The 17,465-nt window shown below is 42.5% G+C and overlaps 1 protein-coding gene across 1 annotated transcript; it reads left to right on the top strand.

Moving 5' to 3' along the window:
- Window positions 1-4,229: 4,229 nt before the first annotated feature.
- On the top strand, window positions 4,230-15,205 carry LOC134578555 (embryonic protein UVS.2-like). The gene is made up of 13 exons (XM_063437529.1): window positions 4,230-4,505; window positions 7,372-7,399; window positions 8,427-8,498; window positions 9,052-9,192; window positions 9,765-9,882; window positions 10,931-11,109; window positions 11,529-11,610; window positions 12,083-12,210; window positions 12,533-12,648; window positions 12,760-12,985; window positions 13,575-13,693; window positions 14,070-14,292; window positions 15,192-15,205. Exons 1-13 carry the CDS (start codon window positions 4,230-4,232, stop codon window positions 15,203-15,205), a joined length of 1,722 nt encoding a protein of 573 aa, XP_063293599.1.
- Window positions 15,206-17,465: the final 2,260 nt, after the last annotated feature.

Here is a 17,465-nt window from a genome sequence, read left to right as displayed (position 1 = left end):
GCGAGGGAGTGACTGCCTTTTACAGTATCTAGGCAGGAAGTTGTCATCAGGACACTCCTCCGGAACGACCTGTCACTCAATTGCTGCAGGACCAATCAGGACGCCTCGGAGGCGTGGTTACTGCTCTGAACAGGGTATTTAACAGAGCTTCGTTCATTAGCTCATTGCCCTGTCGTGGTTCTAGCTTGTTCTAGTCACTCAGTGCTTGTGTATTCTATTATCCCTTTTGGTTTTGACCCGGCTTGTTTACCTTACTCTGCTTATCTCTGTTACCCTTGATTCGGCTTGTCTCTCGCTTACCTGTCTTCTGTTACCCTCGACCTCGGCTTGTCTTTGACCATTCTATACTGTACTACTTACGTTAGTCCGGCCATTCTAAGGTCCGGTATACGTATCTGGCTACTGTTTGTACTCTGCGTGTTGGATCCCTGTCCCGATCCTGACACTGTGTCAGTGTGTATCATGGTCTCTGTGGACGGTGAACAGTCTCTATTCTGCTCTGTGTCCGTGTGTATCATGGTCTCTGTGGACAGGGAACAGTCTCTATTCTACTCTGTGTCAGTGTGTATCAGGGGCTTTGAGGGAAGGTGTCAATCCATACCTGCCAAGTGACCCTATGTAGGGGTAACAGTCCCTATTCTGCTCTGTGTCAGTGTGTATCATGGTCTCTGTGGACGGGGAACAGTCTCTATTCTGCTCTGTGTCAGTGTGTTTCATGGTCTCTGTGGACGGGGAACAGTCTCTATTCTGCTCTGTGTCAGTGTGTATCATGGACCCTGTGGACAGGGAACAGTCTCTATTCTGCTCTGTGTCAGTGTGTATCAGGGGCTTTGAGGACAGGTGTCAATCCATACCTGCCAAGTGACCCTATGTAGGGAGAACAGTCCCTATTCTGCTCTGTGTCAGTGTGTATCATGGTCTCTGTGGACGGGGAACAGTCTCTATTCTGCTCTGTGTCAGTGTGTATCATGGTCTCTGTGGACGGTGAACAGTCTCTATTCTGCTCTGTGTCAGTGTGTATCATGGTCTCTGTGGACAGGGAACAGTCTCTATTCTGCTCTGTGTCAGTGTGTATCAGGGGCTTTGAGGACAGGTGTCAATCCATACCTGCCAAGTGACCCTATGTAGGGGGGACAGTCTCTATTCTGCTCTGTGTCAGTGTGTATCATGGTCTCTGTGGACGGGGAACAGTCTCTATTCTGCTCTGTGTCAGTGTGTATCATGGTCTCTGAGGACAGGTGTCAATCCATATCTGCCAAGTGACCCTATGTAGGGGGAACAGTCTCTATTCTGCTCTGTGTCAGTGTGTATCAGGGTTTTGAGGACAGGTGTCAATCCATATCTGCCAAGTGACCCTATGTAGGGGGAACAGTCTCTATTCCGCTCTGTGTCAGTGTGTATCAGGGATTTGACTATCTTTATTCAGATTCAAAAATTACAATTCCAGGAAAAATTTAACAAACATTTACAAGAACATGTTATGCACATCATAGAAACAACGTGAACCTCTTTAAAGCCACAAACTTAAGACAAAAAGTATGTACACACAATGTGTAAGGGTTTGAAAGAATATTCTGAATCCTTACATGTTTACTTTATCGTTTGTTTGATTTTTGTGAACCATATATAAACTACAAGCAGCGTGAAAACTATAAAAACTCAAGTGGCCATGCTGATCAAATTAAATAGTATGCTTTAGACAGCGTATAAGGGTGGTGTCAAAGCACAACGGGAATCTAACAGGGGAAGAGGTGAAAGTCATCCTCCCCCTCCCACGACCCCGCCATATCTGCCAAGTGACCCTATGTAGGGGTAACAGTCTCTATTCTGCTCTGTGTCAGTGTGTATCATGGTCTCTGAGGACGGGGAACAGTCTCTATTCTGCTCTGTGTCAGTGTGCATCAGGGGCTTTGAGGACAGGTGTCAATGTTAGGTGATTTCTGCCCTTTATGGATTAAAAGCAGACTCTGCATCAACTGTGTAATTTTCCATGGGAGTTTTGCCATGGATCCCCCTCCGGCATGCCACAGTCCAGGTGTTAGTCCCCTTGAAACAACTTTTCCATCACTTTTGTGGCCAGAAAGAGTCCCTGTTGGTTTTAAAATTCGCCTGCCCATTGAAGTCAATGGCGGTTCGCGCGGTTCGCCGGTTCGCGAACATTTGAGGAACTTTGCGTTCGCCGTTCGCGAACCGAAAATTTCGGGTTCGCGACAACACTATAGTATATATAAGGGTCATGCTGCCTGTACACTTCCTCTTTCTTTACTGCTCCATCGCAGACAGGTCAGACTATTTGGCTTAATATTGTGACCTGCACTTAAGAGTCCCAACCCTGTGCAACAGGGGTGAGCCCACATTATAAGTACTTTTATTACCACGCTGCTTATTGGGAGACTAGCTGTTGCAGTTCTCTCTAACTGGGTGAGCCCCAGTTTTATAAGGTCACCAACTATACCCTGCTGCGGTTTATGCTGGGGGTGTTGTTACCCACCACAAATACCACATCAACTGACCCTACGCCTATATATTTAAGACCTGGGTGCCCCTATTTATACTGTGCCTATTTGTGACGTATATCAGCCTACCCTTATCATGGAAGAACGGCCCTGTGGACTTCCAAGCAATGATCAATGCAGCTGTCGCTGCTTCTGTGGAGAAGGCACTCTCCAAGGCATGCATTACAGATGTACCCAAGCCTACCCGCAGGCGACCACGCCACAAGTCGGATTCGGATATGTCCGACTATCAGACAAGGGATGATTCCCGCCCTAAGAAACGTCACGAGAAAGGCGAAGATCAGGCACCCAAGCCACTCAAGGGTAAGGCACTTGCCAAGCGCAAATCTGCCAAAGCAAGTACCCCGGCCCCGCGTCAGTATTACTCTTCGGACGAAGAGCAAGGTCCTTCCCATTCCATGTCAGTGCTAGACGAATGGCAAGCTGACGTTTCTGACTCAGACTACGACGCTTGGGGTTCGGACGAGAAATCTGTCTCCGCTCTCATGCGGGAGACTCTCTTGGGTGCGGCCCAGACAGGGGGTACTGAGGACACTGCGGACGCAGAGCATCCTCTTTATTCAGACACCATTTTAGACCCTTCGGGTCAGGCGATGTTTGATCCCCGCAACATACGCCACCCCAAATCGGGAGACTGGTCTCCCCCAGAACACCTCTCCAGGTTCATGCACCTCTGGCTCCGCAGGTCCCTGGAGAAAGAGGTCCACAACCGGCTCAGATCAGAATGCCCACGCCCTTCCCTGCCGGATAAAGTGGCTCACACTCCCGAGTTTGACAAGGTTATGACAACCTTCATGATGCGCAGTGGGAGAGACCCTCGACGAGGGGTAGAGAAAGGTCTATTTGGCGCTCAGGATAACCTGCTGGACTCCATTGGCCCCCTGGCCCGTGTTATGTACCTGGCAGATGATGCCCTTGCCAAAGCCGATTCCTTCTCTGCCGAAGACATCAAAGAATGAGCACACAATGTGCGCGAGTGGGCACAACAGTGTTTTTGTTTCATTGGAAACACTAATGTTACGCTCTCTTCTGAGAGACGGAAAGCAGCGTTATACCGTATTAACGGTAAATTGGCAGAGCTTGGCACAAAGGAAATTGGGCCCCTGGCACAAGGGAAATTGTTTGGTGAACCGTTCCTCAAGGAACTTAACAAACACGTGAACGTGTTCACTTCACTTAATAAGGCGCAGTCCTCTATGCGCAGAGTCTTCCGGAGCAACCCCACCAGAGGAGTTTTTGGAAGGGCTGGCCGGCAACGGGGCCGTGCCGCCAGCCGATTCTGGCCTTCAGGCCCCCGCACTCAACCGACATAATTGTACCCAACACGAGATTATAGGCAACAGCCTTTCTCCAGAGGCTCGGACAGAGGCCGTGGACCCCGCAGTCCGGTATATCAATCGCCTGGGGGGCGCACGCTCACGCCTTCTGTCGAACATCACGAGAGACATTTTCGACTATTGCCTACCCCGCAACATCGCTCTTCAGGCCGAATACCTACCTGGAGAATTCAACCTCACGGCCGACTGGTTCTCTCGCCACTGGAGGGACGTCAACGACTGGAGACTGAACACGAGGATCTTCAGAACCCTGGCGACCCGGAGGGGTCCCTTTCACCTGGACCTTTTTGGCGTCCCGCAACAATCATCAGACCCCGGAGTTCTTCAGCTGGCTCCCGGACCCGGAGAGCAAGGCGACGGACGCATTTCTACAACAATGGCCGACAACCGAAACCTACGCATTTCCCCCATTCGCCATGATTGCGAGAACATTACACCAGATACGGACGCAACAGGTCACACTGGTCCTCATAATGCCCTTGTGGCAGAGCCAACCATGGTTCCCGGACCTCCTGGCCACCTCTTGCAAGGACCCTCTACTCCTGCCATCCTTTCCGGAACTGCTCACGGATCCCAAAGGGAATCTTCACCCGCTTCTCTTGGAAGACCGCCTACCCCAGGTGGCTTGCACTCTTTCCGGGGTTCCTGGCAAGTCAGCGGACTATCGCAGGCTACTAGGGACCTCTTATGGGATTCCTAGGCCCCAGGAACTAGACGCTGCTACCTTTCAGCTTGCGCCTCCTGGTCTACTTAGTGCGTGGAACGGGACTCCGATCCATTTACAGCACCTATTCCCATGATTCTCAATTTCCTTTCATTCCTTGTTTTCGTCGGGTCGCTCCTACCGTTCAGTTAATGTCGTTCGCTCCGCGATTTCGGCGGCCCATACCCCCGTCGGGGAACTCCCGGTCGGCAAAGACCCTCTCGTCTGCCGCCTGCTCCGTGGTATGCGGCTCCGCCGCCCTCCGGCCCCCAGGTGCTCTCACCTATGGGATGTTGGGCTGGTTCTACGTTTTTTTCAGGGATTGGCTCCCTAACGACCGTCTCTCCCAGCGCCAATTATCAGCTAAGTGCGCTTTTCTGTTTTGTCTCGTGTCCTTTCGACGGGTATCGGACATTCGAGCCTTCGACGTCGACGCCTTCGAGATTGCCCCAGAGGGGGTCACATTCCACGTTTCCCGTCGCACTAAGTCGGGTTCGACTTAGGTATTCTACCCCTTTTTCCCCGACGACCCGCAGCTCTGCGTCGTGTCCACCCTTCGTAGATATGTTCCGGTTACCTCCTCACTCCGGAACTCGGCGTCGGGCCAACTCCTATGTTCGCCCCCACGCGCCGGTCTCGGTCACCACACTGGCCCGATTGATTCGCTGGATCCTCTCGCTCGCCGGTATAGACCCTGCTTTCGGCGCCCACTCCATTCGCGGGGTGGCGGCTTCCTCAGCCTTCCTTGCGGGTGCGTCCCTGTCAGACATCCTCCGAGCGGCGGATTGGTCTCGGGAATCCACTTTCCGTACCTTTTATTTTCGCTCTCCCCCTTCTGCTGGGACATCTCTCCTTCAGCGTTAAAATTGCAAAATAGGAAGCCTCCTGTCATGTTATAAAATTGAAGATTATGCTAGCTTTAGTGTACTAATAATCTTAATTTTAATAAGGACAGGAGGCGAGTATTTTCCCTCCCTTTGGTTCCCTACCCTGACTCCTCGGGGGAGTAGATCTCAAGGTGACGGATGTTTTGTTCTGCTTGTTAGTGGTTTCTCCTTTCTTTGGGGTATATGCCGTTTCTATCCCATATCTCATTCCGGAACTAGGTCTTGGGCAGCCAGGTTGCGTTGCATCACTTACTTACACATAACATGTATTTCATCCTACATCACACACACTAACCGTGTATCTACTCACTTATGTTGACACACTCTGATATGGCTCTCATGCGTGACCAGTTACGGTTCAGTACCTAACCTATTTTATACTCTCCTTTCAGTGTAATCTCTTCAGGACCTCCACTGGTCGTTGGTTCGGTTACTCTCACGACTCCGCTTGCTGGGATAAAGGCTTTGTTTCGTCTTCTCCCGATCTCGTTTATCAGGAGTCTCCTCAAGTTTTGCTCACCAGAAACCGTTGTTGACAGTTTAGTTGTTTTTTTCTGGTCATTTCGAGCTCAGTCTGGACTTGGATGTCGCTTCAAGAAAGAGGAAGTGTACAGGCAGCATGACCCTTATATATACTATGCTGCTCAGTGATTTAATATTACTCTTTACGTTTTTCTTTACTGCTGTGGAGTTTAGTAAAGATAGTTAATGCAAAATACTCGCCTCCTGTCCTTAGTAAAATTAAGATTATTAGTACACTAAAGCTAGCATAATCTTCAATTTAGATTATTGCCTCTTTGTAGCAAATTTTCAGCCCTGTTCTAAAACTCACAAACTATGCAGAGCGAAGACATATAGAATAAATCGTTTTCCAGTTGAAAATCCATCAAAAGTGTGTAGCCATGATTTGTTCTGCGCATTTTCCACATAGCAATCGCATCAAACAACGCATAACAGCACTACATTGGCACAGTGAGCAAAAGTAATGCAATTTTCATGCAAAATTCATGGACAAACAAAAAGCACAAGTTCTGATGTTTTTAGAAGATATTTTAAATGGTCCTGTCATTGTTTTTATTCTTTTTTGTGAATCACAATGTTATTAATACAATATTTATGAAACATTACTGTCACAGTTCTAATAATATATGATGTAATAAATATATAATATATATTGCCAAAGGCAGACAATGATCAAATACAGACCCTGTAATTAGTATAACTGATTATTTGTCTGGGTGAAGGGTTTACCTGAAAATTGCAATTTGTTCTGGTTTTATGAATTGAATGAACGGGTGTCACTATGTAATCGTTGCTATTCCAAAATACACTGTAGCAGTACTGATAATAAAAAAAAAAATTGTCACCTGTTTTTAACATGCCCCTGGCGCTTTGCCACCTTCATCCTGGAAGCTGATTGGCTGGTACATTTTCAGAGAGGAGTATATAAGGGTCAGCCTTTCCTGCAAACTACACAGCTTCACAGCCAGAGCATAGAGGAATTATAAGGACATTTAACATCAGATAAACCATCATTATGGCCTTCAGAATCTCCCTCATTCTCATGGCCTACCTGTTACAATGTTCCAACGGAGTTCCTCTTCAGGTATTTACATTTAATTGTGATTTTTCTCCAGGCATCAGTATTTTTATTTCCATGTATCAATTTTTGATTACAAATTTTGACTATTGCAAAATATAGCTAAGGCATGAATATTAATTGTTAATTTTTGCTGATTTCAAATATTTTAATACAATATGATAACAATAAAGAGATGTGGCTAGACTGATATATCACAATGTTTGTACATATTCGTGCATGTGTATATGTGTGTGTGTGTGTCTTGCTCTCTCTATCTCTGATAGTTCTATGTTTTCTATACTTACAATCTGTTGTAATTATTTCTTATGAACCTGTTTATTTTCAGATTAATTTTGGAGGCCTCGTCAAAGAAGGTATGTATTTTATAAATTATTTTTATTGTTATATATTCCTGTCTGAGATATTATACAATGAATTGCTGGTCTGCACATTAGCTCACAATTAAGATATAACACGTTGTCTTTACAGTATAATAGCTATGCTAAGTGTGTTGTATAAAGACAAGGAGCATTATTCCATTAGTTATTGAAGTACAAATGCCATAATGTTGCACTGATGCAACAGTAATACTATCAACGGTGGCCTATAACTTCATTCATTACAATGCTCATTAAGGTTCGAGGCATTAAAGTAGAACTCAAATCCTAACCCTCCTTCCATAGAGAGAGAGCACAACAGTTGTGTAAACCTAATCTTTATTATTACTTTCCCAACACTGAATCTGGGCCAAGAGATGCTGTGAAAAGTCCATTATGACCCAATGTGCACACTGACACATAATTCTACCATCTTCCAAATCACTTTATCTTATAAAGTTCTGAACTGTTGGGTGAAGGATATCTGTAGGTTCTGCCGGTTATTTAAGAATGGTCCGGGGATAGAAATGTAAAACCATCATCAATAAAACCAATGGAATGTTCCTGAGGATTGATTTAAAGTAGCAAACAGAATCTAATTTATTATACTCAGTCCAACTAGATACAAACTCCTGGTGGGAATTCCTGTTTATCATTTAGTCCATTCACCTTGAACAGGTAAAATAAATCTTGCAGATAAGGAGGTGATTCTGCTTTTTGTATAAATTATATTATATGAGCTATATGTGTGTATATGCAGTTTTCTTAGTTGTAAGTTTTTCTCCTGGTCGGTAAATCCAGCCCTGTACATCTTACGGTACAAAACCTATTTTAACTAAAACAGGAATTGCACAGGATTGCGGAGGGAATTGTCAAATTAGAAAATTTTTTGAGTAGGAGATTTTTCTATTTAATTTCGGCTATTTTAGTTTAAATAATTCTGCTACAATTCCCAGTTTAACATACCTCACTGTAATCCTTACTGTGTGTAAAACCCTATTTAATACATTATTATCTCTTCCAGCAGACATTCCCAAAGATGACCCAACACCAGAGCCTTTGGATGTTTTTAGTGTCATTGAATCTTCCAACAACGGTATAATGTTTAGTCCGATTTTTCCTTTTTATGTAAGATATACATTTGTAATACATTTAAACCTGTTAAACACAGGATGTTCTTTTCATTAAGTCTTGCAGTTGCCACTATAGAAACTTCCTGCATTTACACGGAGTTTGACTCTGTAAAACATTAGATGTCTGTCGTACGAGGAAATCCAGCGTGTTTGGTTAATGCCACATAGAAAAGCATTGAGTGAATGCTTTCCTATGGGGAAGACCTGCATGGGCATTAGGTTCCCCTATTGGCTGACGTCAACAGAGGAAGAGCCCAACCAAGCTCCCAGGGGCATCAGGTAAGTGATTATAGGGCTAATTAGCCTTTTCCTGCAGTTTCTACAAAACTGTAATATTTGACATTGCAGGGTTAGAAATACAGGGCCACTGCACCCAGACCACGTTTATTTCCATAACATTGAAAGAATGAGTGAAAGGGCAGACATGATGCCTAGATAAATAGACAGACTAACTTTGCACTCTTTGTTTGTAGTTTGAGAAAACTCATTAATCTATTATTGTATCTCGGCATCCAGGAAGTGAAAGACCTATTATTGAAGGCGACATAGCTGTGAAAATTGGCCGCAGCGCTATAAAATGCGACAATGATACGTGCCGGTGGAATAAGGACAGAAACGGAGCAGTCAACGTCCCATTCGTAATCTCTGCTGACTTCAGTAAGTACCGTAATAACTATATAATAAGGAAATACCTTATATTTTCATTTTTTAAAATTTTTGTCTCAACCCACAAGCATATGATATTCAGATGATCTCATGTAGCAACACAATACTCAGAGGAATACATAACATAACATACCATAGAAGAGCCCAGCGCAATCAGCAAGTGGACTGAGGGTTTTGCATTGTAAAAGTCAGGACATAATAGAGTAGACAGCAGATTACGTGCACGTAATAATAATAAAGATAACATACAAAACAAAATAGCAGAATGATAGAATCAATAACATTAGAAAAGGGGAAAAAACAATGTCCTTTTCTTCCTCCATTTTTTATTATCTCATTCCAAAAGCCAAATTAGAGTATTGTAGAGTAATGTTGCAGTGACAGTCAGCAGTCTTACCTTCTGCTAATTATAGCGAATCGAAATTTGAATGGAAAAATAAAAGTAACAACATACCAGCGATGATATGGGTAGAAAACTGGAGTTAGAAAATGATTCCAGATCAGCTACTTTAGAATATGTATCATTATTATTATATTTTAACATCTCCTGATTCCCACCTCAGGTGCCCAAGAGTTGGATGTTATTACTACCGCTATGCAAGATTTTGCCACACTGACCTGTGTGCGTTTTGTCCCCCGCTCCTCGGAAGCTGATTACTTGATGATTATTCCTGACTCGGGGTATGTGGTCATATTAATGCGTTGGGGTATATTTACTAAACATTAGGTTGCAAAATATAGACCGAAAGAATAGTTACACCTAGCTATGTGCGCCATGTTTCAATGCAGGGGGTGTGGTTTCACCTCTGTGTGTTCTATGATGGTGTGCAGTGGGTGTGATTTTAGCTAAGTGTGTGTTATATGATTGAATGCAGGGGGTGTGGTTTCAGCTAGCTATGTGTTCTATGATGGAATGCAGGGTGTGTGGTTTCAGCTAGCTGTGTGTTCTATGATGGAATGCAGGGGGTGTGGTTTCAGCTAGCTGTGTGTTCTATGATGGAATGCAGGGGGTGTGGTTTCAGCTAGCTGTGTGTTCTATGATGGAATGCAGGGGGTGTGGGTACAGCCAGCTGTGTGTTCTATGATGGAATGCAGGGAGTGTGGCTTCAGCTGAGGGGGTGTGGTTTCAGCCAGCTGTGTGTTCTATGATGGAATGCAGGGGGTGTGGCTTCAGCCAGCTGTGTGTTCTATGATGGAATGCAGGGGTGTGGTTTCAGGCAGCTGTGTGTTATATGATGGAATGCAGGGTGTGTGGTTACGGAATGTAGGGGGTGTGGTTCAGCTAGCTCTGTGTTCTATGATGGAATGCAGGGGGTGTGGTTACAGCTAGCTGTGTGTTCTATGATGGAATGCAGGGGGTGTGGTTACAGCTAGCTGTGTGTTCTATGATGGAATGCAGGGGGTGTGGTTACAGCTAGCTGTGTGTTCTATGATGGAATACAGGGGGGAGTGGTTACGGCTAACTGTGTGTTATATGATGGAATGCAGGGGGTGTGGTTTTAGCTGAGGGGGTGTGGTTTCAGCTAGCTGTGTGTTCTATAATGGAATGCAGGGTGTGTGGTTACATCTAGCTGTTTGTTCTATGATGGAATGCAGGGGGTGTGGTTACATCTAGCTGTGTGTTCTATGATGGAATGCAGGGGGAGTGGTTTAACAAATGTCGCCAGTTGTGGACCAGTGGAATATTGTGCTTACAGTCCATCCGTATAATCGAACCTCTTGTTTGCAGATGTTGGTCCTATGTTGGTAAAATGGGCGGACCCCAGGAGGTATCACTTTCAAAGGACAGCTGTATAACCAAGGGGATAGCCCAGCATGAGCTGAACCATGCCTTGGGATTCTTCCACGAGCACAGCAGGAGCGACCGCGATAACTACATTCACATAAATAAAAACAATATCATTGTCGGTAAGCAGACCAAGTAGGAAAGAAATCACATTTAACCTTTATTAAAGGGACACTGTAGTCACCAAAACAACTTTAGCTTCATGAAGCAGTGTTGGTGTATAGATCATCCCCTGCAGCCTCACTGCTCAATTCAATTCTTAAGGATAGAAAATGTATATACGTTTACTTGTGACAGGCGGTCAATGATACACTGCTATCCCTTCCCTGCTGGTGCTCATTAGCCAAGCAGAGGAGGACTGACAGTCTTAAACCATTCAAACACCATGCAGCCAAAAATGAGCTGTGTCTGTGAGCAGTGATGGCTAGCCTCTATTGCACACATTTCTAAAGTACATTATTCATGATTCTCAATAAACCTTCCTTATATACCGGAGATCAGTGCGTCATGAACTTAACAAGATGTTATTTCAATTTTCTAGGACTGGCTGACAACTTTGACAAGTATAATACCAATAATCTGGGCCTAGAATACGATTATTCTTCTGTTATGCACTATGGAAGGTAAGACGAGTGGCTCATTATGTTGTTGTTAATATGTAGGGGAAGGATGACGATAGGTCAAACTCCGGTAACCCAGAGCAATTACTTTACTGTCACAAGATGCGTTAATAAACAGTGAGTTAATTTACATTTTTGAATAATAATTTTTAATGTATGTGTAAAAGCACCAATATTTAGTGAATAAAGTTATTAGTCAAATGTGAATTTTTTTTGGAACAGAAAATGTTAAAATATTAAAGTTTAATTCAGCGCTTATGTTGCACAAAGAAATTTCAATTTTTCAGTTTGAAGGGATTTCAATTTGTAACGTTGTCCACATCTGTAAAGTAGTCCTGGTTTGTAAAGTAGTCACCTTTTGGGGTCTTCTTTTAGGCTGATAATGGACAGAACGGAAAGATGTTAATGTGAAAACAAGCATTCGTGTTTAAGACACATTCCATTTAACATTGGAGAACTTCTATTCTTTATCTAGGTTTGCCTTCTCCATATCTCAGAATTTAGCCACCATTGTCCCGAAGCCAAACTCAAGTGTAGCCATTGGTCAGCGATACGGACTCAGTAACTTGGATATTTCCAAAATAAACAAGCTGTACACGTGTGGTAAGTAACGAAGCGGTCACTAAACATCTGTCAAGTCCAAAACAACTCAGTGACCTAAAGGAAATGTCTGACCTTAAGTACTGAGCAATTACTTTCCATCATAACTGATACCTTATTAATTGCCCTAAAATGGACACTTTTGGATCGGTTAAGTTCTGCTACAAAGTTGCAATGCTGCTAAAGCTGCATGGCATGCATAAAATAAATCCATAAACAGATTATATGGAATATATTTTTTCTCCCAGACATACAAACCGTCCCGTGCTCCGCACCCAATAGAACTAAGAACGCTCTTTTTCATTATTATTTATTTCCGTTTTAGATGCCTGCAGCACCTTATTGCCTGACTCTACAGGATCATTTGTTTCTGCTAACTACCCCAACAACTACCACAATAATGCCAAATGTTTCTGGCTTATTCGAGTGCCTTCAGATCAGGTAACTAATAAAGAACAGATCTTCGGAACAGTCAGAACATCTTGTCTAATGGATGGAGTAAAATCGAAAAGTATCATTCTATTCATTGCTAAGCTGTGTTCTCTCTCCCAGGTGTTCTTGCAGTTTAGTGCCTTCGATGTGCAGGGATCCCCTAGCTGCTCCTCTGATTACTTAAAGGTCTACGATGGAGCCAATACATCGTCACCGGTACTACTGGACAGAGCATGCGGCACAGGACAGGTCCCCTCTTTGCTATCTTCGGGGAATATGATGCTTCTTGAATTTGCCAGCGATTCCAGCATAACAGCTACAGGTTTCAAGGGCTCATATAGCACTGGTAAGAATATAGTACAGTTTATTTGTGTTTTAAACATGCTATTCATTAAAATTGTAATTTTGGAGGGTTGGCAAGGCATTGGAAATGTAGCTCAAATCTGCAAGCTAAAGAGAATTGTCAAAATGGCGATATTGTTTTCAATTTTGCTTTTTTGAGTAATATATTTCCAATGTACTTGTCATTTGACCCTTAATCCTAGCTCAGCAAATAACCCCTAAAATGTCACATTATTCATTTTTTTTAAATTAAATTTTCTAAATGCAGAAGAGAACACTATAGCGTTAAAATGCAGGTTTTTATTCCTAACCCTATAGTTTTCATTTAAGAAGACCAAGTGAAAAGAATTGTGGCACAAATCTTACACAACTGCTGGATAAGCATTCGTTGAGTTGAGCTATTTCAATTGCTTTTGTGTGATTTGTTCATTGCAAACAGCTGAAAGGCTGTACATTTTGACAATCAACTTGATTTTCAATGGGTGTTGAATAATTGAGATTACAACTGTATATAATATTGTTAAATAATGTCTTATTATGGACTATGTGTATGTATGCACCAAAATCAAAACGTATCTTTACTTCCTCCCTAGTAAAATGTGGATCCACGCTTACCAGCTACTCTGGGGTCTTCTCCTCTCCAAATTACCCATCCAGTTACCCTGCTTTAGCACAATGTACCTGGGTGATCATTGCCCCAGTGGGATTTAAGGTAAATAAGAAGATTAATTCTCAGTATGTAATTTGTCATTGCAATCTCTGACTTTACAGTCCCCATTTCTTGATAGTATTGTGTTGCCACAACCAGATGCATATAGTTGTTCTTCAGACAGATAAGCTCTGTTAGGTACATTAGGCTAGATATTGTGCCTGGTCTTCAAGGAACCCCAATGATTCAGAAGATCTACAAAGATGGCTTATATCTACACAAGGGCCACTAATTATCCTTGAGGTTTGGTTTTGAGAACAACTGCTCTAAATCAACTCTGTTCCTTTTAAAATATTTTAAATAATATGCAAGTAAGCGTGCCCTGAAGTTCCACCTAATATTCCTGCAATGTAACTGGATTTGTAATGTCGTTCTCTAGGTGTCTTTGAATATGACATATTTTTATTTGGAGATTCAGCGTTCCTGCTTTAATGACTATTTGGTTTTCTATGATGGACCCACACCAACATCTCCACAGATTGGCAAATACTGTAGTATGGCCAAAGTCCCCACCATAACATCCACCAAAAATTCTCTCGTCATTCAGTTTGTCAGTGATGAGTCTGTACAGACTAGAGGATTCCTGGCCAAATACGCATTTGGTAAGTTGTGGTAGAACAATATCAGAATCAAAAATGTATTTCGAGCCCTTGGTAGGGAGGATGTTCTGCATATTTGACATATAATTCAATATTAATTTGTTATAAAAGTGGTAAGGAAGAAGGAATGAGATTTTATATTTAAAGAGATATATTTGAGAGTAATGGATTATATATTTGAATGTTTTAAAACAACACTCATTGAGTTGAGTTGCTTTATAAACACGGCAGCAAGTGGTTCTGTTGTGTAGAATTCAATAATCTCCTGTAGTATTGGATGAACTGTTGAATTATATCAGAATGGCTCAACCCCTTAAGGACCAAACTTCTGGAATAAAAGGGAATCATTAAGGGGTTAAAGGGACACTCCACTACCCAAATACAAAAATAAAAATCAATGTTTAGTAGCTGTACCCCAAATGACAGCATATCTAAAAACAGCTTGCAAAAGCAATCTAAGGTCTTTGCAAACCCTCCCATTCTCACCCCGCCCAGACTTCCTGCATCTGTCCAATCACAGACTTCCCAAAGCAACTCAGTGAGAATTCTTTGCAAGGCAGGTGCTCTGGGCAATTGCTGTCTCTTGAGTTTAGTTCCACTCAGTTAAACAACTAGGAAGTAACCGGACCAGTTACATGATTGACAGTCAGGGGGTATAACAAGGTTAATTTATAAATGTAACAATTTGTTTTGAAATCTAAACTTTTTATAAAATGGAAAAAAAAACAACAAAAAAAGACAGCAAGGTAAAGTGCTTCAGAGGTTTAAAGTGTCCCTTAAAGAAAGATACACATTATTGTACTCTCGTTATATCCATATGGTCCATCTCTTTACAATGCAATTTACGGTTTCTTCATTGTGTAACGCAATTTTTTTTTAATTTTTTTACATTTTTTTTACAGTGCCGCAGAATTAAAACAAGCCCCAGTTACAGATGAACTCATTATCATTTAAAACTATAATTTCACAAGTTTTGACAATATTGCAATCATGGAAATGTTAACAAAAACAAAGATAAAATTGTATTTTGTATTATATTCATTTTAATAAATAATTATGTTTATGACATCGGCTTGTTTCAGTGTGTATACTTCATTCTATTGTCATTACAGAGTGTTGTCTCTGTTATTTTGTTAGTTTGTTTTTTTCCTTCCCCAATGTGATTTTATAAAAAGTCTTAGTTTAAGATGCATTGCAAATCTTTGACACTCTATGTTTTAGATAAGAGTAGGGGAAGTATAATGCTACGTTATGGTGGGTATTGATATTACAATTACTAACATTCCTATTGATGCTGTTACCTGGATGGAAGTGTATGTAGCTTATCTTAGTCAATATTTTAGAGCATTGTAATAGTGAGGTTATAATGTTGTTACAAAGGAAACAGAACAGCAAATATTACAATTCGTATTGATGACTATCATTATAACATCTGAATGCCGCTTTACACTAAGCCCCCTAATGCTAAAGAACCCCTAAATTTAACTGCATGCTAGTGGAACAACCCCAAAAAAATATATAAAGAATGGTTAACAAACTATTTAACGCCAAAGTCTTCTGTCTGGCGTTAGTCAGCTCTGCTACAAAATGTCCACTGCAATCCGATGCTTCTAACCTGAAGCCTCACGCAAGGACGCCGCTGATAGGATGAGAGCATCAGCTGACGCCTTCAGAATAGCTCACGTCCGAATGCTAGCCCTGCCATAGAAGTTTGGCAAGCTGGTGTCTGGAACCTCATAAAGCATCTCTTGGCACCATAACTTAATTCTGATAATCTGATGGCGCTATATAAATAATAAAATAATAATAATAATAATAATAATAATAAAGTTATATTTTTGCTTTAAACTCTATTTCCGCTGACATAGAGCTCTGCAATATAAATACCAACTATGGCAGTTTGACTAAAATGTACCGTCATTCCTGTATATTTACGAAGCCTTTTGAACTCACATTTACGTATATAGCAATCCCAAACCTTAGAAGTCACTCTAGGTATATACATCACTCCTCCACTAGATGGCAGTGCTCCAGCCCTCTGGTCGACTGCATTGAGGTGCTTTTACATATAAAAAGTTCGTAATTTGTTTCCAATATATTTTGCAATTGTTACTTTAGTTTATATATTTTTTTCCTTATCTTTTTTATGACATTGTGCATTTGAGCTGTAGTTCCAAGGATGTTTTCTTCGTTATGAAAGGATGTGCAAAATGTAAAATAAATAAATAAAGGGAACACAAAAATAACACATCCTAGACCTGAATGAATTAAATATTCTTCTGAAATACTTTGTTCTTTACATAGTTGAATGTGCTGACAACAAAATCACACAAAATGTAAAAAATGGAAATCACATTTTTCAACCCATGGAGGTCTGGATTTGGGTTCACACTCACAATTAAAGTGGAAAAACACACTACAGGCTGATCCAACTTTGATGTAATGTCCTTAAAACAAGTCAAAATAAGGCTCAGTAGTGTGTGTGGCCTCCATGTGCCTGTATGACCTCCCTACAACTCCTGTGCATGCTCCTGATGAGGTGGCGGATGGTCTCCTGAGGGATTTCCTCCCAGACCTGGACTAAAGTATCTGCCAACTCCTAGACAGTCTGTGGTGCAACGTGACGGTGGATGGAGCGAGACATGATGTCCCGGATGTGCTCAATTGGATTCATGTCTGGGGAACGGGCGGGCCAGTCCATAGCATCAATGCCTTTGTCTTGCAGGAACTGCTGACACACTCCAGGCACATGAGGTCTAGCATTGTCTTGCATTAGCAGGAACCCAGGGCAAACTACACCAGCATATGGTCTCACAAGGGGTCTCAAAACTCGTTTTCCTGGCACTATAGTGCCCTAAGGGTACCCCCACCCTCAGGGTCCCACTCCTGCTGGGCTGAATGGAGAGGAAGGGGGTTAAAAACTCACCTTTCTCCAGCGCCGGGCTCCCTCGGCGCTGGGGACAGTGGTGTATCCTGGTTTTGTGCTGCCCACACTAACTCACACTAACAGACACACACACAGTCAGGCACAGACACACAAACTAACAGACACACACTAACAGACACACACTAACAGACTAACAGACACACTAACAGACTAACAGACACACACTAACAGACTAACAGACACACACTAACAGACACATACACTAACACACGCACACTAACACACGCAC

The sequence above is a fragment of the Pelobates fuscus genome, chromosome 12, assembly GCF_036172605.1.
Source record: "Pelobates fuscus isolate aPelFus1 chromosome 12, aPelFus1.pri, whole genome shotgun sequence".
NCBI lineage: Eukaryota > Metazoa > Chordata > Amphibia > Anura > Pelobatidae > Pelobates > Pelobates fuscus.
Note: the sequence above shows the minus strand (reverse complement) of the source record. Positions and strands in the feature narration are given on the sequence as shown.

Excerpts from the sequence above, each read along its gene's own strand:
- LOC134578555 (XM_063437529.1), top strand. The coding sequence starts at position 4,230 with ATGGCCGACAACCGAAACCTACGCATTTCCCCCATTCGCCATGATTGC. Across the intron at positions 11,110-11,528 it reads TAAAAACAATATCATTGTCG|GACTGGCTGACAACTTTGAC; the intron begins GTAAGCAGACCA and ends TCAATTTTCTAG. Across the intron at positions 12,649-12,759 it reads TTCGAGTGCCTTCAGATCAG|GTGTTCTTGCAGTTTAGTGC; the intron begins GTAACTAATAAA and ends TCTCTCTCCCAG.